At 48.6% G+C, this 25,661-nt stretch overlaps 1 protein-coding gene across 5 annotated transcripts in view; it reads left to right on the plus strand.

Moving 5' to 3' along the window:
- Positions 1 to 25,661, plus strand: part of ZNF638 (zinc finger protein 638) — a 497,682-nt gene that overhangs the window by 170,546 nt on the left and 301,475 nt on the right. For all 5 annotated transcript variants that reach the window (XM_029594449.1, XM_029594439.1, XM_029594458.1 and 2 more), the window contains exon 6: positions 17,211 to 17,641. In XM_029594449.1, the coding sequence (XP_029450309.1) occupies positions 17,211 to 17,641 (431 nt within the window). The remainder of the gene's footprint in view (positions 1 to 17,210; positions 17,642 to 25,661) is intronic.

The following is a 25,661-nucleotide window of genomic DNA, read 5'->3' on the forward strand; positions in this document are numbered from 1 at the left end:
CTATAGTCTTGCCCACTTTCTTTCCAAGACCTCACGCTAACCCAGGTGAGCGAGCTCTCCACACCTTGGACTGTAAGCGTGCTCTTGAATTTTACTTAGATCGCACTACAGCCCACAGGAAATCCACCCAACTCTTTGTCTCTTTTGATAAGAACAAACTTGGGAATGTGGTAGGCAAGCAAACACTGTCAAACTGGTTGGTAGACTGCATCGCATTCTGTTACCAGCAGGCAGGCCTTCCACTCCAGGGATGAGTGAAGGCACACTCAATCAGAGCAATGGCAACGTCAGTAGTACACTACTGTTCAGTACCGATTGTTGACATCTGCAAGGCTGCGACATGGAGCTCTCTCCACACCTTCACAGCTCACTACTGACTGGACAAGACTGGAAGACAGGATTCTGTCTTGGGCCAGTCTGTCCTAAGAAATTTGTTTCCAGTGTAGGAACCCAACTCGTCCTACCTTGACCCGCTGCCTCATCCTTGCCAACAGCACCCCAGTTGTTGTGCCTGTTGCACATGTTCGGTGCTGCGTGGCCTCATACATATGACTCCGCCTGTAGCTTGCTATTCACCCATATCTGAGGACTACAATCCTGCTTGTCCTGGAAGAAAGCAGAGTTTCCTGGCGTGTAGCCAGATGGACTCAGAACGAATGGGATAGTATCCGCGTGCTAGCAGTTGGAGACTGATCTGATGTCAGCACGGGGTATATATATCCCCACAGGAAAGCGTAGCAAACTCAGTAATTTCCGTCTCCAAAGCAGTTTGGAGTGCCTGCACGCTAGTTGAGCGTGCTTTCCAAGACTACTTTAATTTTTCTCTTTTCTTATAATTCTAGATTCTACTTTTTCCTTTCTGCAAAAATATCGAGCCCCGCGCTCCTGCGGTGATACCCGAAGGTCACTCCCCCAGTTGAGCTTCCCGGGGTGATTTCCGTGGTCCGCTGGAGGTGGAAGTCCTCGGTCCGGCCGAATCGCGGCAGAGACACAGCCCCCGGGCGAGGTTCGGGTGAGGCTTCGAGGCGCCTCTGTCCCGGCATGGACGAGGCAGCGGGTGCATATCCTCAAACGCGGCGGTGAAGGTACTTGCCCTCTCCCCCCGCAGCCGGAGACCGCCCAGGTTCCAACCGGGAAACGCCGAAAATCAGGTAAGGCGTACATCTCTTATTTCTGGTCTCCGAGGAACAGAGGATCGTCGGCGTGGCACGCCGTAGAGGACGCCATTTTGGGGCCTTGTTCAGGTATTGAGCGCCCGTAATAGGCGCGGCTCTATTCCTCCTTGTGCGTATATTGCCTTATTTCTGTGAGCATATGCTACTGAGCCTGTATTACTAACCGCTTGTTATTGAATGCATATTGGCTGCCACTGAGCGTGTATTGCTGACCGCCTATTGCTGAGAGCATATTGAATGCCATTGAGCGTATATTGCTAACCGCTTATTGCTGAAAGCCTATTGACTGCCATTGAGCGTATATTGCTAACCGCATGTTGCTGAAAGCCTATTGAATGCTATTGAGCGTATATTGCTAAACCGCATATTGCTGAGAGCCTGTTGTCTGCTATTGAGCGCCTATTGCTGACCGCTTATTGCTGAAAGCCTATTGACAGTCATAGTGCGTGTGTTGCTAATTGCATATTGCTGAGTGCATATTGCATACAATTGGGCTGTTTTCTTGGCCGCCTATTGCTAAGAACATATTGAGCATATTGCTGCTGCATATTATTATTTTATTGTGCGCCTGTTGTATTAAGCGCCTATTGCTGCAGCATATTATTGTTATTGTGCGCCTGTTGTATTAAGCGCCTATTGCTGCCGCATATTATTATTATTGCGCGCCCGTGGTATTAAGCGCCTATTGCTGCCGCATATTATTATTATTGCGCGCCTGTTGTATTAAGCGTTCAGCGCATATTTTTCAATGGATCAGAACGCAGCAGCGTCTTCAGCGGCGGTGCCGCCTGCCTCAAGCATTAAAGCCCTTGGCCTCTGCTCTGCATGCCAACTGAGGGCCACGCGCAGTGAAGAGCCAGACTCCCTATGTGCCCAATGTGAGGAGGCCGTGGGACCCTCAGGCCAGGACCGGTCTCAGCCGCGATTTGTTGACAGTTCCCCAGGGGCTACCCCGGATTTAGGGGGCAGTCTCGACCAATCGAGAATCCCGGGGGATCTTGTACCCCGGCGATTAGAGGCTGCTTCAATTTCCTGGGTGGATCTCTTTAAGGGGATTCATGCCTTCGTCCAGATGCAAACGGCTTCCCGTCCAGGCCCTGCGGTTCCTGCTGTTCCTGCGGTGGCTGCAACTGCGGCGGCTGCTGCGGCTGCTGCTGCGGTGGCGGCTCCTGCGGATCCTGTTCCTGGACCCTCACGCCCTTATCGTGAGCGGGACCTCCCGCCGCTGGACAGTCCGGATCAATCGGACCAGGAGGTCTCACCGGACGAGTCCGAACTCCCGGACGAGGGGGACCTTCCCCCAGGATTGAGCCGTATAGAACCATGAGGCGGTTCTTCCCTAAAGAGGATCTCTCCAACCTGGTGTCTGTGTCTGGCGGAATTGGATATTACAGGTCCCAGCGCTTCGGTACCCTCTGCGCAGAACCCCCTGTTGGAAGGTCTTCGTCCTACAGCCCGCCACTTTCCATTCTTACAAGCGGCACAACAACTGATAGATTTAGAATGGGCGGCACCAGCGGCTTCCTCAAAGGGGGCCGGGGCTCTGACGAGCATGTATCCTTTGGCACTGGCTATCCAGGAGCTGCTGGCGTGCCCTCAGGTGGACGCCTTGATTAGCGCTGTGGTCAAGCGCACTACCATTCCAGTTGAAGGGGGGACGGCCCTCAGGGAGCCTCATGACCGGCGACTGGACGCCATTCTGAAACAGACCTTTGAGGTGGCAGCTCTATCTTTGCGGATCGCGACCTGCTGCACAGTGGTGACGCGTGCCTGTTTGTCACAGGTTAGAAACAACGCTCCAGCAGCAGACCTGGAGTCCGCTCTTTCATTCCTCACGGATGCTGCATCTGACCTGGTCCGGACAACAGCTAAGGGGATTTCATCCTCCGTAGCTGCCAGGAGGCAGCTCTGGATCCGGAGATGGTCAGCTGATGCGCCTTCCAAGACACGCCTCACCAGATTGCCCTTTAAGGGCTCCTTCCTATTTGGCAGCAACCTTGATAAACTGGCCAGTACATGGGGTGCCTCTCCAGTGCCCAGACTGCCGGAAGATCGGTTCAGAAGGGGCCAGTGCGCCTTTCCAAGGCCCTCCAGGGGCAGGAGTTCACAGGGCTTTGTTCCTTACAGGGGTCGCTACCAGGCACCACGTCCTCAGGCCAGGAATCGGTCCTTTCGGACCAAGCAGCGCAAGAGGGGGGCTGGTCCTGGCCGCGCCTCACAATGAGAATTCGCCGATTCATCTGGGGGACGGAGCCATCGGGAGCAGGTTAACCCTCTTTTACCCCAGATGGGTCGAGATCACGTCGGACCGGTGGGTCCTCGCCGTTATCCGGGAGGGATATTATCTGGAATTTCATCATCTCCCTCCGGACAAGTTTGTGGAATCTTCAGGTCCCATGCACAAGAAGGCAGCATTGGAAGCTACCCTGGTGAGGCTCCTGTCCTTGAAAGCCATCATCCCAGTACCTGCCTGGGAAGTGAATTCTGGACACTATTCCATTTATTTCATGGTACCCAAAAAAGGGGGTTCCTTTCGGCCTGTCCTGGACCTCAAGTCAGTCAATCGATACTTACGGGTACCGAGGTTTTCGCATGGAAACTCTGCGCTCCGTCAAGGCCGCAATTCAGCCAGGAGAATTCCTCACGGCATTAGACCTATCAGAGGCAAACCTGCATATCCCGATCCATCCGGATCATCAGCGCTACCTACGCTTCACGGCTCTAGGCCGCCACTTCCAGTTTCGGGCTCTGCCCTTCGGGTTGGCCATGTCACCACGGACATTCACCAAGGTGGTAGTAGTGGTAGCAGCGGCACTCAGGCGGGAAGGGATTCTGGTCCATCCCTACCTAGACGACTGGCTGATCAGGGCGAAATCTCGAGAGGAGAGCCTTCGGTCAACCGACAGAGTAATCGCCCTTCTGGAAAGCTTGGGCTGGGTAATCAACCTCAGCAAGAGCTGCCTACAGCCTTCCCAATCACTGGAATACCTGGGAGTAAAGTTAGACACCCGGGCAGACACAGTCAATCTCACTACCAAGAGAAAGTTGAAACTTCAGCAGCGTATCCAGTATTTGATGGGAGCCAGTCTGCCCATAGCCTGGGATTATCTGCAGATTCTTGGTCTCATGGCATCCATCCTGGAAGTGGTGCCTTGGGCGAGGGCCCATATGCGACCTCTACAACATTCCCTGCTCTCTCGCTGGAGCCCCGTCTACGGGACTATTCTACGCACCTTCCTCTACCAGCCAGAGTGCGGACCCAGTTGCGGTGGTGGTTGCAGTCCAACCACATGAGCAGGGGGTCAAAGATGTCCTCACCCACGTGGACCTTGCTCACCACGGATGCCAGCCTGAGCGGCTGGGGAGCACACTGTGAAGAACTCGCCACTCAAGGGCGGTGGAACAGAGAGGAGTAAACGTGGAACATCAACCGTCTAGAGGCTCGGGCAGGTCCGATTGGCATGCCTTCGATTTGCTCACAGGCTGAAGAACAGAGCAGTCAGAGTGATGTCCGACAACGCCACCACGGTGGCATACATCAACCGTCAGGGCGGAACCAGAAGCCGACAAGTATCTCTGGAGATCACCCCACTGATGACTTGGGCAGAGGCGAATCTTCTGGACATCTCTGCCGTCCACATTGCCGGGAAGGACAATACCACAGCAGACTTCCTCAGCAGAGAAAGCCTAAATCCGGGAGAGTGGCAGCTGTCACCCACAGCCTTCCAGATGTTAGTGGATCACTGGGGGATTCCGGACATGGATTTACTGGCGGACAAGTCCAATGCTCAAGTACCCAGATACTTCAGCCGCAAGCGCGACCCGTTCTCGCACGGAATCGATGCCTGGTCCAGCCGTGGCCTCCAGGGACTTTACTATACGCCTTTCCTCCGTGGCCGCTGCTGGGCGCCACCATACACAAGATTCAGAAACCCGGGGCCTAGTTCTTCTAGTGGCACCAGACTGGCCAAGAAGACCCTGGTACGCGGACATGAGAAGATTACTGGCAGGGGAGCCTCTTCCCCTGCCTCCTCTCCGGGACCTTCTACGTCAAGGTCCCATCCTCCACGAGGATCCAGCTCAATTCTCTTACGGTCTGGCCATTGAGAGGGCTAGACTGAAGAAAAGAGGTTACTCGGAGCCCGTGATTGATACACTCCTCCGAGCTCGCAAGTTTTCCACATCCCTCACCTACGTTCGCATATGGAGAGTATTTGAAGCATGGTGCGACACTCACGGCACCAATCCACATGCGACCACAATCCCTATTGTGTTGGATTTCCTGCAGGAGGGACTTCAGAAGGGTCTCTCCCTCAGCTCCATCAAAGTTCAGGTGGCTGCGCTGTCTTGCTATGGTCCCAGGAGGGATGGCAAGACCATCGCCAAGCACCCAGATGTTTCTCGTTTCCTGCAAGGAGTCAAGCATATTCGTCCACCACTAAAGTGGCCTGTGCCCTTATGGAACCTCAATCTTGTTTTGGATTTCCTCGCGGGATCCACCTTCAGACCCCTTCGGGGCATGTCTCTCCGTTCTCTAACCTTGAAGATGGTGTTCCTATTGGCGGTCTGTTCGGCGTGCCGCATCTCAGAGCTGCAAGCACTGTCCTGCCGTGATCCCTTTCTCAGAATCACTCCTGAGGCTATCCATCTTCGTACGGTTCCCTCCTTTCTACCTAAAGTGGTTTCACAGTTTCATCTTAACCAAACCATATCCTTGCCTACCACGGCGGGTTTGAAGAAATCTGAAGAAGGGCGTTTATTACGCCATCTCGACATTGGCAGATTGCTGCCCAGATATCTGGATGTGACACAAGACCTACGAAAGACGGACCATCTGTTCATCCTGCACAGCGGGAAGAAGCAAGGTGAAGCGGCCTCGCGGCCCACCATCGCCCGCTGGATTAAAGAAGTTATCAGAGCAGCTTACGTAGAGGCTGGGAAGTCTCCGCCTCTCCAGATCAAGGCTCATTCTACCAGAGCACAAGCGGTATCCTGGGCGGAATCCAGGATGCTGTCGCCTGCGGAAATCTGTAAAGCGGCGACATGGTCCTCCCTCCATACCTTTTCCAAGTTCTACCGTCTGGATGTCCAGGCCAGGGAGGACTCAGCATTTGCAAGGGCGGTATTACATGGTCCTCAGGCAGCCTCCCACCCAGGCTGGTAGTAAAGCTTTTGTACATCCCATTCGTTTTGAGTCCATCTGGCTACACGCCAGGAAATGTTGAGATTACTACCTGATAATCTCCTTTTCCTTAGTGTAGACTGATGGACTCAGCATCCCGCCCAGCTGCCTGTGTACATGGGTTTCACCGATGCAAGGTAAGCCATGTCATCTATTTCTATAAGAGCGTACACTATACCAGGTGTCAATGCCTTCCGGTTGTGAATGCTGGCGGTCTCCAGCTACTATCAATCGGTCAGGGGAATCCTGTTTTCACTTTTCACTGAGCGTCAGTACACACATCCATAACAGCTTTTGCAAGGAAGATTACTGAGTTGCTACGCTTCCTGTGGGGATATATATACCCCGTGCTGACATCAGATCCGTCTCCAACTGCTAGCACGCGGATACTATCCCATTCGTTCTGAGTCCATCTGTCTTCACTAAGGAAAAGGAGATTATCAGGTAGTAATCTCAACATTGCTTACCTGTGACAGGTGTTCTCTCAGGACAGCAGGATGTTAATCCTCACGAAATGCGCCCACTACCCCGTGGAGTTTGGTTCGCTTACGTTTTTATTATTTTATTTTTTGCTCGTATTTTTCCTACAAACGAGACTGAAGGGGGGACCCCTGCTTGCTGCAGGGTTAGTGGCAGTCAAAGTTCTAGAAACTTTGACAAGTGTTCCATGACAGGACTCATCTGATGATGTCACCCATATGTGAGGACTAACATCCTGCTGTCCTAGGAGAACACCTGTTAGAGGTAAGCAACACTGCTTTGCTTATTAATTAATAGCAGTTTTCCTAGCATGTAGACAGATGGACTCAGGACCAGTGGAGGTTTATGCTCTCCTGCCAGCAGATGTAGAGACAAAGCAAGCTGACATCACATAAAAACATGCCATACTGGGTCAGACCAAGGGTCCATCAAGCCCAGCATCCTGTTTCCAACAGTGTCCAATCCAGGCCATAAGAACCTGGCAAGTACCCCAAAAAGTAAGTCTAATTCCATGTTACCGTTGCTGGTAATAGAGGTGGTTATTATCTAAGTCAACTTAATAGCAGGTAATGGACTTCTCTTCCAAGAACTTATCCAATCTTTTTTTAAACACAGCTATACTAACAGCACTAACCACATCCTCTGGCAACAAATTCCAGAGTTTAATTGTGCGTTGAGTAAAAAAGAACTTCTTCTCCGATTAGTTTTAAATGTGCCACATGCTAACTTCATGGAGTGCCCCCTAGTCTTTCTGTTATCCGAAAGAGTAAATAACTTATTCACATCTACCTGTTCTAGACCTCTCATGATTTTAAACACCTCTATCATGTCCCCCCTCAGCCGTCTCTTCTCCAAGCTGAAAAGTCCTAACCTCTTTAGTCTTTCCTCATTGGGGAGCTGTTCCATTCCCCTTATCATTTTGGTAGCCCTTATCTGTACCTTCTCCATCGCAATTATATCTTTTTTGGGATGTGGCGACCAGAATTGTACACAGTATTCAAGGTGCGGTCTCACCATCGAGCGATACAGAGGCATTATATGACATTTTCCGTTTTTATTTACCATTCCCTTTCTAATAATTCTCAACATTGTTTGCTTTTTTGACTGCCGCAGCACACTGAACCGACGATTTCAATGTGTTATCCACTATGACGCCTAGATCTTTCTTGGGTTGTAGCACCTAATATGGAACCTAATATTGTGTAACTATAGCATGTGTTATTTTTCCCTATATGCATCACCTTGCACTTATCCACATTAAATTTCATCTGCCATTTTGATGCCCAATTTTCCAGCCTTACAAGGTCTTCCTGCAATTTATCACAATCACAGTGTATATATAACCCTGCAGTGACCCCAGCCTGCCAGTATTCTCCATCTCCAGCAGATGATGGATGTGCATTCCCTATGGGGATTGCTTTGAGCTTTTTGAATGAAAAAAATGTGAAATTCTAAATTCAGGAAAAAAGACCCCACTCTACTGCAGAGATACCTGAAGGACACTCCCCTAGTTGAGAATTCCGGAGGCAATTTCCATTCTCCCTCAGAGGTGTGCCTTGGTCTGATAGCTGGGTTTCCTGGCATGAACCTAGCTGCTAGTTCAGTTGAAAGGCAGCGGGTGCAGGAGGCCAAGTGCAGCGGTGGCGGCAGATGCCCTCTCTTCCTGCAGCCAGAGATAGTCTCTGTACTCAGCCGGTGAAAGCTGAGCTCAGGTAAGGTTTAACAAGAAAAAAAGTTTTACTCGAATCACAGTGTTTCAGGGCTTCCTGTGATCTCAGTTATCGGTGTGCCGTGCCAACATTCATTCCCGCTTCCATTGGGAAATGGGCAGCCTGGTGTGTTGAGCAGCCCCCAGTGGGCTAGGCCTCGTACTTGGGCTTTTTTCTTGGGTGCCACATGGTAGACCGCGGCAGCCTTTTTCGCATGCTCATGTGCATGTTCTGCTGCCCTTTGTAGGTCGTCCATGTGCACAGTGTGTCGGCTCTATGCTTGTGTTGTGCACTCGGATTTTGGAGCACTTTTTACGCGTGCAAACTTTTTTTTTCCCCCCACATTTAACTTGGCGCACAGGTTGTGCATTGACCTTGCTGTGCTTTCTTCTAGGCAGTTATTTTTGGGTGCATTTCATTTTTGTGCACAAGCTGTTCCGACACACGTTTTATTGCAGCATTGGCACCAGTAAGCAAGAAGCCTAAGCTGCTTCCTATTTGTGTTGCCTGTCATGTTAGAGCTTCTCAGCCTGACCTGGTTTCTAACCTGTGTCAACGCTGCTCAGATGCTCAGGGAGAGTTGTCTTCCTCGAACTTTGCCAAGCCTGGCTCTTCCAATTCTGAAGATGGGTTGTCATGGCTTTGACTGGGGGGATGCCAGATCTTGGTTCTCCCTTACTGACTCCTCCGCTGGTAAGGACAGTTCTGTGGGACCAGCTCCATTTCCTTCTGGACTTGGTCCGTGCCTGGCTGCTTTTTATTGGGTGTACTTTTTTTCTTTCTTCAGGCATAGTCCTCTGCTTTTCCCATTTCTATCTGGTCAAACCCTCATCATCCCACTTCCAGTCCTATGCTCAAACGCCGCGGGCTAGACTCTGTTCACTGTGGGTGTTTCCGAAAAGAATCCGGATGGCACTGATGATGAGAGAGATTCTGATTCCTTGGAAGATGGGGAAATTCCTCCAGGGCTGGAACCGCATTGAACTATGTTGTGGTTCTTTCAGAGAGATGAACTGCCAGTCCTGATTTCCCAGACCTTGAAACAGCTGGTCGTTCCTGTTTCATATGCTATGGCAGAGCAGAGGAAGAATCCCATTTTGGTTTCTTTAGGTAAAGCCCCCCCCCCCCCCCACCCCCCCACCCCGGTGATGGATGCCATCCAGGAATTGATTGATTTGGAATGGGATGCCACAGAAGAAAATTTTAAAGGGGGTTGGACATTGGAAGACCTGTACCTTCTGTTTCCGGTTATGTGAGAGCGTTTACGTTTTACAAAAGTGGATCCTCTGGTGTGCGCTGTGTCTAAGCAGACAACTAGCAGCCTTGAAGATGTACATGATAGGATTGAGGCTATTCTTAAGCAAGCCTTTGAGGCAGTGGCGATGATTTTACAGATTGCCTCCTATTGCGCCCTAGTGGCGAGATCTTGTCTGCTTCTGTCTCAGGAGGTTGTCTGGAGGGAAATTCAAAGCGGTTATGGAGGCTGCTGCCGCCTTTTTAGCAGATGCAGGCTGTGATCTGGTATATACCTCAGCCAGAGGAGTGGCTTCGGTGATAGCGGCCAGGCGTTAACTCTGGTTGCAAAATAGGTAAACTGAAACAGCTTTCAAAGCCAACCTTACCAAGATGCCCTTTAAAGGCTTGCTCTTGTTTGGGAGTGAGTTGGTGAAACTGGCCAGTAAGTGCCGTGAGTCTCTGGTACCTCGGTTGCTGGAGGATAAGAAACAGGTTCAGCGCCCCTTTGGTATGAGGGGTCGTTTCCGGGGTTCCAGCCGTTTTTGTTCCTACAGAGGGACGACCTTTCAGTGGACTCGGCCTTTCGGTAGTTCTCGGTCCTTTCATCGCCGGCAGCCCAAGAGAGGCGGGTTCGGTTGGTGGACCTTATCAAGCTTCCCAATGAAGGCTTGCCGACCCAGCTTCCGGAACAGGAAACAGGGGAACGTCTATCAGAGGTGTCGAGATCATGCCAGACCAGTGGGTTCTGGATGTGATACGCGAAGGGTATGCACTGGAATTTCACTGTATTCCTCTGGATCTGTTCATGGTGTCCCCTTGCCACTCTGCGCAGAAGAAGCAGGCAGTGGAGTTCACACTTCAAAGGTGCCTCAGACTGAGGGCTGTGGTTTTGGTGCCCATATCTCAAAATATGGGGCGATAATCCATTTATTTTGTTCTGCCCAAGAAGGAGGGCTCCTTTCAGTCCATCTTGGATCTCAAGAAGGTCAACCATCACTTGAAGATGACTCATTTTCAAATGGAAACTTTACACTCTGTAATAATGGTGCAGTCGGGAATTTCAGACCACCTTGGATCTGTCAGAGGCTTACCTCCATATTCCCATCTGGTCAGAAAACCTACGCTTTGCGATGGTGGGGTGCCATTATCAGTTCTGGGTGCTACCTTTTGGTCTAGCCACCGCTCCCAGAATATTTTCCAGGATTATGTGGTGATAGTGGTGGCCTTGCGAAAAGAAGGAATTCTGGTGCACCTGTATTTGGACGACTGGCTGATTCGAGCCACGTCTCACGAAGAGTGCCGCCTGGTTACACAGAAGGCGATCCCCTTATTGCAGGAGCTCGGTTGGGTGGTGAACCTGACCAAGAGCAATCTAGCCCAGTCATTGGAGTATCCAGGGGTCCGGTTTTACATGGGACAGGACAGAGTTTTCCTAGTGGAAATTCGGATCCAGATATTGATGTCTCAATAGTCAGTTGATGAATACATGCACTCAATGGTGTGATCCTATCCTGGAAGTAGTGCCACCAATAACTGAGTACAAATCTGTTCTAGTGTGAAAGGAAGATGCCACACCACTATCAGTTCAGAGATCTCAACAGCCCATGGAAAAAATAATAGACATAATACGCTTCCTTTGTACTATAACCAGAACAGTTGTTCCCGCTGGCATACTCAAATTATTCCTTTTCCCCCCTCAAAGTATTGTCTGGTGGCTCACCATTATGAACTTCATCTTCTTCAGGAGTTCTACCTCCAGCGAATGACCTCCACCTACTTCAGGTTTCCTCAAAAGTTATCAGCCATCCTCACTCACACAGTTTTTCTGGTCCAGCACTCATTCTCCAGGGTAGTCCCCTGGCAGCTCTACAGACATTCCTTCTGACCTGCCTCCAGGGCTGCAGGATCACACTTCTCCACTAGAGGATTTAACATAACTCCAAGCTTGTGGAGAAGATGGGAACGGCATTATACATAGCAGTAAGTAAGGACCCAGACCAGAGGTCTTGGGGATATTAAAAATCCTGGACTTTCTGGTAGAACCTTCTGTCTTGCCAACACACTTGGTGCTAGATATAGTGCTCGTGAAGATGTGGTTAACTCCTTACTCAGGCATTACAGCCACCTGTAAACTAGATCTTAAACTCTGTATAAAAAAAAAGTCCGTAGGTTATGGGTAGTACAACTCCCACATAAGTCTGTGTTGCAGGCAAAAAAGACCCATCTTGAAGCCAATACTCCTCCAGGAAAAGATCATTGTATCCTTGATGAGTTTGGTACAGAGGTTTTCCATGGCACCATGCTTATAGCAATCATACAACACCAATTCTGTATGGTTCATCATATTTGATTGTGTTCAAAATTCAAAACCTTTTATTTGCTCGGAAACAGGTGAATGGTTTTTCTCTGCTCCATGCTACAATTTGGAGGAAGCTGTCCAGCATCTTCTTTGATCAATGAATAAATCCTTCAATACCACAGCTTGAACATATGCGTTGATTGGAGCATGTCTATGGTGTGGCTCCGGGCCAGTAGTATTAGGGAAAAACGTCCATGAAAAGGTAACTGACCTCCTGTCTCTGGGCAACAACCTTTTCAAGGAAAAGATAAGTGAAACTGTAGACCAGATCAAAGAACATAATGTGGTAGTTAGTTTTGTTCCATACCCATCCAAAAGAAGGCCATTCAACAAACGCTGTTACTATCTGGGAATTGAAAAGATCATGCCATCAATATTGATTACCTGCTATGCAGATACACCATCAGCAGTCTCAGCCGGCTCCAACGAGAGGACACCCAAGAGAGCATCACCAGCAGAAGCCACAACAGCAGCAACTGGTAAAATCAGGATAAATTTTTGATCCATCAGAATCTATTATCGAGCCATCAGTTGGGGACTAGAATCCAACTGTTTCTAACAGTCTGGAATTAAATATCCAAGGATTGATGGGTCTTAAGTAGTGCATGTCATAATGCCTCTGTATCGCTCCATGGTGAGACCGCATCTTGAATACTGTGTACAATTCTGGTCACCACATCTCAAAAAAGATATAGTTGCGATGGAGAAGGTACAGAGAAGGGCGATCAAAATGATAAAGGGGATGGAACAGCTCCCCTATGAGGAAAGGCTGAAGAGGTTAGGGCTGTTCAGCTTGGAGAAGAGATGGCTGAGGGATATGATAGAGGTCTTTAAAATCACGGGAGGTCTTGAACGAGTAGATGTGAATCTGTTTACATTTTCGCATAATAGAAGGACTAGGGTGCACTCCATGAAGTTAGTAAGTAGCTCATTTAAGACTAATCGGAGAAAATTCTTTTTCACTCAATGAACAATTAAGCTCTGGAATTTGTTGCCGGAGAATGTGGTTAGTGCAGTTAGTTGTTATGGTTAAGTGTGTTTTGGTGGATCCTTGGGTGCTGTGGAGATGACCATGCTCACGGGGAGGAGCCCCGTGAGGAGCCACAGCACTGGGCTAGATATGTAATGCACAAAACACAGTTTAGTTCTTTTATTAAACAGCTTGAAGATAGCCACCAGAGGTAGCAATAGTGAGGCAGTCTGGTAGTTGCAGTCTCAGGGACCTCGGCAGAGGGAGCCCTTCTCTCCTTGATGGTGAAAGGAGGTTCCGCAGCAGGTTTCCCAGCTGGGAGATTTTATTTATTTATTTATTTATTTATTTATTTATTTATTTATATATAAATAAGGTTTTATACGCCGCCATTCGTGTGGAACATCATGCCGGTTTACATTTAACAATAAAAATTGGAGAAATGACAATGAACAGGGAGGGGGGGAGGGGAGAGTGGCAGAGGGAAAAAGAGCTAGCGATGGAAATTTTAAAGGAACAATTATATGATAAGAGGTGGAGAACATAGCTTCTATAAGAGATTATAAGAGATACGGTGGATGAGATAGATTGCGAGTTAGAGTACTCACTAGGTGTTCGCTGTTGGTATTCGATTCGAGGAGGTATGTTGAAGGTACAGGCACCGAGTCAGGGAGAGCAGGCCCTCGAGCGAGTACCCAGGTTAGCAGTTAACCCCGAAGGGCAGAGAGAGAGAGCTTCCAGCGACAGCACGGAAGCGGCAGAGAAGCGTAGACTAGAACGACTTTGAGTCCTTGCTAACTCAATGAGCTAGCAAACTAGTGAAGGTAATATTCCCGGATGGTGTGACGTCAGCATGAGGGACCGCCTTCGAGGTTCGCGCCAAGGGTGGTACAAAGAGGTGGGTTGCGCGCGTGCACCCTAGTAGGTACCTCGGAGGAGCAATGGCAGGAGGCTGCACCATAGCCGTTCTGGGGACGCCGGAGAGGTTGGTTTGTAGATGTTGCGGAAGCCATCTTTCCTAGATAAGTGGGAGGAGCCGTGAGTAAGGTGAGGCAAACGGGGCGAAGCCGTCTAGCACTGGATGCAACATTAGTGTAGCTGGGTTTAAAAAAGGTTGGGATAAATTCTTGGAGGAGAAGTCCATTAACTGCTATTAATCAAGTTGACTTAGGAATGGCCTCTGCTGTTACTGACATCAGTAGCATGGGATCTTCTTGGTGTTTGGGTAATTGCCAGGTTCTTGTGGCCTGGTTTGGTCTCTGTTGGAAACAGGATGTTGGGCTTGATTATGGACCCTTGGTCTGAGCCAGCATGGCAATTTTTGTTCTTACACAACAGGGCTACCATCTCAATTTCACATGCAAACCGTTAACCCCACCCATTGCTGTGCCACAGTCTGATCCCAGGCACCTTCCATTTCTGCAGCACCAGGGTTCAGGAATTCTTGCAACAGAATGCAATTTGAGAAATACCTGCTTCCCTTCACAACCAGTGATTTTACTCCAAATACTTCCCGATTCTAAAGAAGACTGGGGAACTTGTCCCATCTTAGATCTCCAAAATCTCAATCAGTATCTCCACCAGGAGAAATTCGAAATGACTTCTCTGAGCACAAACCTTTCATTCATTCAGTAGGATGATTGGATGTGCTCTTTGGACCTCAATGATGCTTATGCACACATTCCAATACACCCTTCTTGTTGGTGTTCCAAAGTGGGCACTTGTTACTACAAATACAATGTTTGGACTTTCAGCTCCCCCGAGGCTTCACAAAATGCCTTGCAGTGGTCGTGGCTCACCTGCCTTGTCAAAGGTTTCAAATATTCCCATGTTTGGACAACTGGCTCTTGGAAGCCCATCAAGAGACTTTTCAGTCACATTACCAGTTAGCAATATTCCTTTTTGAATTCCTGATTCCTGGTAAAATTAGAAAAATTAATTTTGGAACCTACTCTTAAGAATTAATTTTTATTGGAGCCATTATAGATACTATGAAGGGCAGGCATTTCTTCCTTCAGATAGAGCAGAGGCACTCTGCAAAGTCAGCAATGCAGTACTGAGAACATAACAGCCTGCTGTATTCTTGGGATATCTAGCAATGGCAATTCATAGTCCCATTTATGCGTTTGCACATTTGGCAACTGCAGTGGGGATTAAGAGCTCAGTGAAAGCAGCTCCTTTAATCACTTCATATGATTACACTCACCCCAGGGATGAGGGAAGAAATACATTGGTTACAATCAGCCATACTTCAGGAATGCTCTCCGCTGCAGCCAGTGCCGTATGAAATCATACTAATCACCGATGCCTCCACAGTGGACTGGGGACCCCAATCAGGCCACTACAGACACGAGGTATAAACCGTTCAGGAACAACATCCATAAATCAACTTACTGGAACTCAAAAGTTATGTGCAGCATCCTGTGCACATTCACTTACATCCTCAGAGGAAAGGATATAATCCAGAAAGATAATCAAATAGCGATGTTCTGTGTCAAACAGGGAGGAACTGGATCATGGATCCTGTGCCAGGAAGCCCTGCACATATGGCAGGGCTTCCTGCAAACAGTTCCACACTTCAAGCCACTTATTTACCATTGTGAACACAATGATGGATAGACTCTGCAGAATATTCCACCCACTCGAATAGTCCTTGATTGAAACCATAGCAAATCTGTGGGATCACCCATGCATTGACCTTTTTGCAATGGAACAGAATCGAAAATTAGATCAATTCTCTATTCGACCCAGTTTGCTATGCAAAGCTGTAGTTACCTTCCTAATTTCCTGGAACACCACCTCATGTACACTTTTCCTCCAATACCACTCATAACAAGAACCATTTAAAAACTCATGTGATAAGCCACAGTGATTTTAATTACACTAGCATGGCTAAGACAACCATGGTATGCCCATCTAGTTCATTGATCCATCAGACTTCCCATTCCTTTGAGAGACTTATCTCTTTCCTATTCTAAGAGGAGGGCTCTCTTCTCCACCCAACTCTGCCATCCCACAATCTGACAGCATGGATGTTGAGCATTTGGTCCTAACACAATCGCCTCTTCCCAATCAAATTTAAAATGTACTCTTTTCAGCCAGAAAGCCATCAACAAGGCACAGTTATTCTCTGAAGACTAGCAAGTTGGCAGTCCTCACACATGGGTGATATCAGATGGAACTTGGCATGGAAAGCTTTGCCAAAGTTTCAAGAACTTTGAGCCTCATTGAGCATGCTCAGAATGCATTATCCTTCGCGCCCATGTGGGGGTCCCCTTCAGTGTCTTTTTTTTTTTTGCATAGCCTGTCTCCCAGTTGGATGAGAGCTTCACTTTTGCTAACTTTTGGGCCTACTTTTGAAAAACTTTTTTCACAATTTTGCTGACTCGCGGGGTCTCCTTTGTGCACCTCAGAGAGGTTCCATTTTGAAGTCATATAAAGCAACTACCAGGTCGTCATTGCACATGTTCACTTCCCACTACTCCTAGATACTTTGCCTTCTGTGGATGGTGCGGTAGAATGGCCAGTGCTGCACCACTTCACAAGTAGTCTGGTATCCATGGTGGAGTGCAGATTGTTTTTAATTGATCACTCCATGGCAACTCTCTCCCCACAGATCATGGCTTATTCAGCTTTGCTTATCAATTGGGGAAAAAAGCAAGTTTGCTTACATTATGGTCTTTTCCTTAGATAGCAGGATGAATTAGCCATGAGATGCCTGCTCTTCTCCTTGGGCAGCAGACTTACCCTTATCTTAGCTTTGAAATAGACTGAGGATATTTTAAGGCAATGCCTGTGCAGACACAGCTACATGTGTTCAGTAGAGCTCAATGCTCTGTTAGCTTGGAGAGACCATTTTGTTCAGTTCTGCCTGATGACATCACCCACAGGTTATGGCTAATTCATCCTACTATCTATGGAAAACACATTTTATGGTATGCAAACTTTATTTTTTACTAACAGATGGTGCAGAAATAAGCATTGTGATGAATTTAAGTTTGCATCTACATTTCCTATACTGACGTGAAATGTTATGTCTGCTTATAAATATGTAATTGCTTTGTCATTTTATTATACCAAGGAATTTTGTTTTGTGCAGAGAAAAAGGATTCTCAAGCTGCAGTACACAGTTCTGCATCTAAAGTGGTTACTTCATCAAATAAACAAGAATCAAACCAAACTAAATCTCTGACGCAGACTGCGAAGACCCCAACAACTGTTAAAAATGTGGCAGCTAAAACTACTGTTTCTAAGATGCAGAGTTCTACTTCAAAAGCAAAAAAACCTCCGGCTGTGAGGAAGCCTGGTCCTGCTGGTCCGACGACTGTGAGGAAGCCTGGAGCAGCCGGTCCAGTGACTGTGAGGAAGCCTGGTGCTGGCCCAGCGACTGTGAGGAAGCCTGGTGCTGCCGGTCCGGGGACTGTGAGGAAGCCGGTTAATACATCAACAAATAAACCACCTGTTTCAAGTGTGCCTGGTAAAACCTCTGGACAGCCAGCCCCTAAAGAAGTATATAATCCTCTTCAAAGGGTCAGTATTTTTTTTTCTTACAGTAGTAAATTGTATAAGTGTGATTATGTAAATCATTTGAGATATTGTGGACACTTGTACAATTATTTTGCTATCCCACAGGGACAGTATAAAAAATATCCTTCACACTTTTGATACAGGCCCGCAGACTGCATGGGCATTTATTTGCGTGTGGAAATGTGTACTAGTCACTGGCAACAGGACAGTTTTAACAGTGATTTTTACAGTTTGAAGACTAGTAAACTAGGTTGCAGTACTACAAAATATAGCATTTTGCTTTCAGAATAGATTTTAATAAGCAATTCATGAAATAGATTCTAAATAAGTCACTTTTATAAATCAGACTCATAAGTGTTTATCAGAAAGGATGGGGTAAAATTGAATGCAAATGTATATCCTCTCCCCAAACTCCCCTTCCCTGTCAACATTCCACGTCACACACTGAATTCCTCCCCCCCCCCCCCCCCCCCCCAGTCAGCCCTACAACTTTCTAAGGACCAAACACTAATATTTAAATCCCAGTTGCCTCCAGTCTTAGATCGAAGTTCTGTATGGTTTCTTTGGGGTGAGGATATTAACTTAACATAAAATTAACCACATGCCTATCCCCACATTTATCTCTTTCTTTCCTCCACAATTAACATAGCCCTACCCCTCCACACCAGGCAATCAAATCCTTGTGGAAACTCCCCCTCACCCCACAAGGGCAAGCTGAGAATCTTCAGAGACTGGAAGAAAGGAGCAATGCTCTGTCACTCTTAACCCTGAAGACTTTAGCTTACCCTCAGGTTGGGGCCATTTGGGAGGACCCCAAATTTTCTAAGTTATTTTTGGGGACGGGGGCTTCCTACAAACTGTTGGGTAGGGCTCCTGAGGGAGGCTGTGATGGAGGGTACCACTAGGGCAAGATTTTTGTTCACCATGAGGATTTGATGAGAGGGTGAATGGGGTATTACCTTGTGGTTACATGCCCCTTTAAATATCAGCTATGGATCTGTTTTGGTGGCATGCAAATAGTTTGCATTCTACTCAGTAGTATGTGCTAATTATTTTATGCAAATAGCAGCCATGGGGACAAAATGCTAAGAGCTGCTTTTTATATGTAGTGAAAGAATACATTGCTCAACAAAGACCATGAGAAATATATAAATTAGCTGTAGTTTGTCATATGGGATTTTCCACTTCTATTAAGCACAAATATTTCAGGTTTATGCAATGTGTTTAAATGTTGTCGCTGGCTGGTTTATTAAAAGCAGGGATACAAACTTCTAGGACAAGAAGGATGGTAGTCCTCACATGTGGGTGACATCATCAGATGGAGTCCGGCACAGAAAACTTATGTAAATGTTTCTAGAACTTTGACTAGGCACACTGAGCATGCCCAAATCCATGATGCCATGCAGAGTCCCTCTTTAGGTCCGTGTCCCGTCTCCTCCCCCCCCCCCCCCCCCCCCCCCCCAAATGGAGCTTTCACATGGTGATCTGTGAGCTTGTTCTGTTTAAGCTAAAAAAAAAAAAAAGTATCAGTGGAAAACTTTTGCCAATTCATCTTCTTTTTCATGGTTTTTCTTGTTTCGGGTCCATCTTCGGTCCCCCTGCGCTTGCCATATAGATTTTTGCTGGTTCGGTAAGTTTCTTTTTGCTTCATCCCTTATGGCGGCGGTACATTGGTGCCCACTGGCATCGATTGCCCGCCACCTCCGTGTCGTTTTGCGCCTCTTATTTCATGTCGTCATGGCCTTATCTGGTTTTTGCTGATGCCCTCAGTGCCCGAGGACTGTCAATTACAGACTGGCACGAGGTGTGCATCCTCTGCCTGAGGGCATCGCACAACATTCAGGGGTGCTGCATGTGCGAGCAAACGTCCCCAAATGGATGTCAAGTAAGTCTGAGCCATTGACATTAACATCGGTGGTATTGACGCCAAAGGACCAAGGAGCCACACTGATGGACACCGAGTCCACGACACCGGCGGGGTCAGACCACTGTCTGTCTCCTCCAGGTCAAGGACGTTGGGTTCATCATTGTTGACCTCGGCACCAGGGAATTACTGGGCTGAGCACTGAGGGAGGCCAAGGAAGCATTGGCATCTGTTACCCTGGATGCACGGTGGCAGGCTTGGGTTGGTGCGGGTACTTGCTGTGATAACGCTGTAGCAACCCTGAGGCAAAGAGTGCCCATCCTCCCTCGATGCCGGGGGTCTGTCACTGTCTCCACCAGTCCTGGTGTCAGTTGCCGATCCACCTTGAGGGTCCAAGGAAGATCTGGCTAACCCTCCTGCTTCCCAGTCAGTTTTGGCATTTGCAAACTTTGAAGGGGGAGTTAGAGCGTAGAGTCCAGTTGGTGGTCAATCAGGCACTGCGGGGCATCGAGCTGGTGGTACAGATGGTATTGGTGCCCAGGTTTTCCCTGCTGGAGTGTTTCAATGTGTTTATTGGTGTCTTACTGACCCAGCTGCTGTCAGTTTCCGGGCAGCCATTGGTGTCTGGATGGGTACCGATGCTGCCCTCCATTGATGCGATGGTCGTCACCGGTTCCAAGAAGGAGGAGGCCTCGTCAGTGCCGACAGCACTACCGTGGCCTGTAGTCCCGTGTCCCCCCCCCCCCCCCCCCCCCCCAGCTTTGCCGGTGCCCATGCCCCCGAACAAAGGCCGAGCACCTAGGGCCTCATACCCTGTAGATTACAGCGAGGATGACGTCCCATATGAGCCCTGGGGGGATGACATTTTGCAGTCTTCCTCAGAGGATTCTGAGGATCTCCCCTCGGAGCCCTCTTCTCCAGAGGAGCGAAGATAGTCTCCCTCTGAGGACCTGACCTTCGCATGTTTTGTGCGGGCGATGGAGACCATCCCATTTCAGTTGATGACTGAGGAGGATGCCCTGCACAAGAGGCTGGAGATCCCCTAATTTGTGGAGGCTCCTAAAGAGATTGTGGCGGTCCCAATGCACGAAATCTTTAAGGAGTTGCTGTTGAGGAAATGAGAACACCCTCTCACAGTTCCTCCTGTTTACCAGAAGGCATCTAGGGTTTACCTGGTCCAACAGACTACTAGATTCGAGAAGTGTCAACTGGTACACCAATCTGTAGTGGTAGAATCTGCTCTGAAGCAGGCCAAGGGTTCTCAGACCCATGCTTCGGTGCCCCCAGGAGAGGATCACAGAGTGCTGGATGCACTTGGGAGGAAAGTTCATCAGGGGGCTATACTCATTGCCCACATCACCTCCTACTGGTTCTACATGAAACAGGTTCAGGAGGTTGCCTAACAGTTGCCTCAACAGCAGCGAGGCACCTTTTTGTCGGTGGAATGTTAGGGCCTGGAGTGCAGAAAACAAGAGGTGTGTTCCACCTGCAATGTTTTCGAGACAGCCGCAAGAGTCTCAGCATGGGAATTGGTGCTTGCAGCATGGTATGACTGCGGCCTCGGATCTCCGACTGGAGATACAGGAAAGACTCGCTGACCTGCCATGTACTGGAGAGAATCTCTTTGGAGACAATGTGAGGGGACGCGGTGGCGTCATTGCGGGATCACCATGAGACCCCCTGGCAACTCTGCACAAGCACTTCAGACCCAACTTCTTCAGCCAGGAGGTTGGCAAAGCAAGGGCAGTGAAAGTATTTCTACCGCCCTCTTGCTCCTATTCCCGGAGAGTGAGCTGTTGCAGCCGTCCCAGGCAGCAGTGAGCTCCCAAGCCACAACTGGTGCCCCAGTCAAATCCCAGGACGGGGTTGACTAGATTGTAGGAAGCGTAAGCCAGCCTCCCATACCTGAGCTGCTGGCTACGGTTCTTCGTGGACTCCTGATGCGATACGGACCCGTATCGCATCAGGAGGTACTACAAGCAGAGCTCTCCTCTCTCAACTGCAGAGCAGTCGAGCCTGTCCCACTAGGGCAAAGAGAGCAGGGATTCTACTCCAGGTACTTCCTGATTCCAAAGAGCAAGAGGCCTTGGTCCCATCCTAGACCTAAAGGCCTTGAACAAGTTTCTAAAAAGAGAAAAGTTCAAGATAGTTTCCCTGGGCACCTTGATCCCCCTTTTGCAAAAAGGCGACTGGCTATGCTTCCTTGAGTTAAAGAATGCATATACTCATATCAAGATTTTCCCTGGTCATAGGAAACCTATCTGATTTGTCATGGGAACACAGCATTCCTAGTACTGGGTGTTGCTGTTCAGGCTCGTGTCTGCCCTACAGCTCTTCACTGAATGTCTGGCCGTGGTGGCGGCGCACCTCTGTAGAGTGGGAGTGCACGTCTTCCCATATCTGGACGATTGGCTGGTCAAGAGCACATCTCAGGCAGGGGCTGTCAGGTTCATGTACTTGACCACTCGAGTGTTGGAGTCACTAGTGATGGTTTTCAACTACCCAAAGTCTCATCTCAGCCCATCACCTCAATTGGACTTCATAGGAGCCTTGCTAGGTACAGTTCAGGCCAAGGCATTTCTGCCTCGCTAGAAGGTTGTTGCTATGGCATCCATTGGAGCAGAGATTTAACAGAGCCAGCAGCTGTCAGCTTGGCACATGTTGAGGCTGTGGTGCCATATGACCGCAACCATCCATGTTATTCCCTTGGCATGTTTACACGTGTGCAGAGCTTAACGGACCCTGAAGTTACAATGGCTCCAGGCCACTCAAGAGTCTCCAGGATAGCATTCGACTCACCAGTCTCTCAGAGACTTATTGTTCTGGTGGTGGGCACTTTCGAATCTGGAACAAGGGATCTCATTTTGGAGTCTGCCCACTCAAATTGTCGTAACCATGGATGTATCTACGTACCCTGCGATGGGGAGCTCATGTAGATGGGCTCGATACCCAGGGTCTTTGGTCCGCTCAGGAGTGTTCTTGTCAAATCCAACTTCCTGGAGCTTTGGGCAAACAGGTACATGCAAGGAGCTTTCAGAGAGTGGCTGTCCAAGAAAATTGTTCTAATCTAGACCGATGACCATGTTGCCATGTAATATGTCGTCAAGCAGGGAGGCACGGGATCATACCTCCTGTGGCAGAAAGCGGTCCAGATATGGTCATGGGCCCTGTCCCACGGGATGGTGCTCAGGGCCATGTACCTGGCCAGACGGAGAGCATGGTAGCAGACATGAGTTGAGCCTTCAGATCGCATGAGTGATCCCTGGACCGATGGTTGGGTAGTAAATCGGATATTCTGCCTCTGGGGGAGCCCGGATATAGATCTGTTTACGTCCATCTGCAGCAGGAAGGTACCTCGGTTGTGCTTCCTGCATAGGACAAGATGTCAAAACAGCCTCAGATGCCCTCACCCTTCATTGGGACAAGGGTTTTCTATATATGTATCCTTCAATTTCCTTGGTGGCAAAGGCTCTCTTGAAGCTTCGTGAAGACAAAGGGACTATGATTCTCATACTTCCTCATTGGCCGAGACAGGTCTGGTTTCCACTCTTTCAGGAGTTGTCCATCCGGAGACCAGTCAGTTTGGGGACTTTCCCAGATCTCATCTTGCAAGACCAAGGTAGGCTTTGGCATCCCAACCTCAAGGCCCTATTGCTCACAGCCTGGATATTGAAAGGTTAATTCTGCAGCCCCTTTCTTTCAGAAGATGTTCTCGGGTCCTGGTGGCTTCAAGAAAGCTTTCCACTAGAAAGTCCTATGGAGTGAAGTGGAGGACATTTGTGGTGTGAGCAGAAGGCCCTAGATCCATTCTCCTGCCCCACACAAAAACTGTTTGATTACCTTCTACACCTATCGGAAGCTGGCTTAAAAACCAACTCTGTCAGAGTTAATCTTAGTGCAATTGGCGCATACCAACATAGTGTAGATGGCAGGCCCATCTCTGTATAGCCTATAGTTGTACATTTCATGCGGGGGCCTGCTTCAATTGAAGCCTCCCTTAAGGCCTTCTGCTAAGTCTTAGGACTCCAGTGTGGAGTTAGCTCAGCTAAGGAAGCTCCTTTTGAGCTGCTGTGCACCTGTGACCTGAAGTATTTGACCTGGAAGGTCATACTTTTGGTGGCAGGCACTTACCGTAATTTTCGCTCCATAAGAACCACCTAGGATTCAGAGCCAGAAAAAAAAAAAAAAAAAAGTGCTAAACTGGCTTTGTTCCCGGGCGTCTGTGCGTCTTATGGAGCAAATTAGGAGAGGGCATAAAATGTGGTTTTTTTGGCCCCATTCCGCATCCCAACCCTTTAAATTTAATTAACTATAACCCCCCCAAGACTTGCCGCCATCCATTGCTCCTACATGTGACAGGGGGCAAAGGCTATCGGCGCCATTTTGAATACTGGCAGCTGACTGCCCGAGTGCAGGAGATCGCTCCCGGACCCCCACTGGACCACCAGGGACTTTTGGCAAGTCTTTGGAGGGGGGGGGGGGTTGTAGCTAGGTGGGGTTTTTTTTTTGTTTTTGTTTTTTTTAAATATTTGCTCCATAAGACGCACAGACATTTCCTCCCCACTTTTGGGGAAAAAAGTGCATCTTATGGAGCGAAAAATACGGTACTTGCAGGGTCAGCAAGCTCCAAGCCTTATCCACCTTATACTAAGTTCTTTCATGACAGGGTGGTCTTGTGTATGCACCCTGAGTTCCAGCCTAAGGTGGTGATGTATTTCTGTTCTGCCAATGTTCTTTCCCAGACCCCATTCGCCTCAAGACGAACAGGCACTGCACAGTTTGGACTGTAAGTGAGCCATAGCCTTCTATCTGGAGCGGTCAGAAGCCCATAGACAGTCCGCCCAACGTTTTTGTTTTTTAATAACAATAGGTTGGGCACTGCCATTGCCATACAGATACTATCCAATTGGCCAGCAGTTTGCATCTTTCTGTTATGCCTAGGCGGTACTGCATCTTGGGGCTATTGTCAAGGCTCATTCTGTCAGAGCCATGGCAGTATCTGTGGCCCACTTGCAAGCAGTTCCCTTCTCGCCACACATTCACATCACATTTCTCAGTGGATAGGAATGGCTGATGCGACAGAGGTTCGGCCAGTCTATCCTTTTGATCCTATTTGGGGTGTAGAACCCAGCTGTCCCAACCTAGGGCCTGTTTGGTATCAGGCTGTATCCCCCCTCTGATACCAACAGTACCTGGTTGAGCCCGTTGGCACCTGGTTAGGAGCCTCTTGGTCCCCTTTTGTGTTGTGGAGCAGCCTGTAGCTAGGGATTCACCCATATGTGAGGACTACCATCCTGCTTGTCCTCTGGGAAAACAGAGTTGCTTACCTGTAACAGGTGTTCTCTGAGGCCAGCAGGATGTTAGTCCTCACGAAACCTGTTGAGTTTTTCCTATTTTATATTTTATTTTAATTGTAATTCTATGTTACAAGACTAAAGAGGGACCCCATGTGGAGGGGCCTGATCAGTGTGCCGAGTCAAAGTTGTAGAGACTTTGACATAGATACAGCCCCGATGCAGAAAACCTGATGTCACCCATGTGAGGATTAACATCCTGCTGTTCTCGGAGAACAACTGTTAATAGGTAAGCAACTCTGGTTTATGCAACTTAATATAAAGGAACCAGTTGTGTCCTGATGTACTGGACCTCATATATGAATGCCCTCTTTAAAAAAAAAAACCACAAAAAAAAACTGCTATATGAGAGGTTGGTATTAATGTTTTTTTGCTACACTTTGTATTTTTTGACTCTTCCACAGATCAGATGTTTCTCACAGGACAAGCAGGATGGTAGTCCTCACATATGGGTGACATCATCAGGATGGAGCCCAATCACGGAAAACTTCTGTCAAAGTTTTCCAGAATTTTGACTGGCCCCTACTGGGCATGCCCAGCATGGCACTAACCCTGCAGCCAGCCGGGGTCCCCCTTCAGTCTTTTTTCCGCACAGCAGTAGCCTCGCGGTTTAGGAGCTCTGAAGAGATTCCTGACAGGAATTTTCCTCATGGACTTAATTAAAATTACTTCACCCCACAGGGGTCCCTCCTCTAACTTTTCTCAAGCTGCAGTACTCCGGTAAGTTTTTCACCGTTTTCCGATTACCGTTGAGTTTGGCCCTCGCGGCCTACTGGCCATCGACCGTACCGTGGCTTGATTTTTC

The sequence above is a fragment of the Rhinatrema bivittatum genome, chromosome 1 (genome assembly GCF_901001135.1).
Source record: "Rhinatrema bivittatum chromosome 1, aRhiBiv1.1, whole genome shotgun sequence".
In the NCBI taxonomy this organism is placed as follows: Eukaryota; Metazoa; Chordata; class Amphibia; order Gymnophiona; family Rhinatrematidae; genus Rhinatrema; species Rhinatrema bivittatum.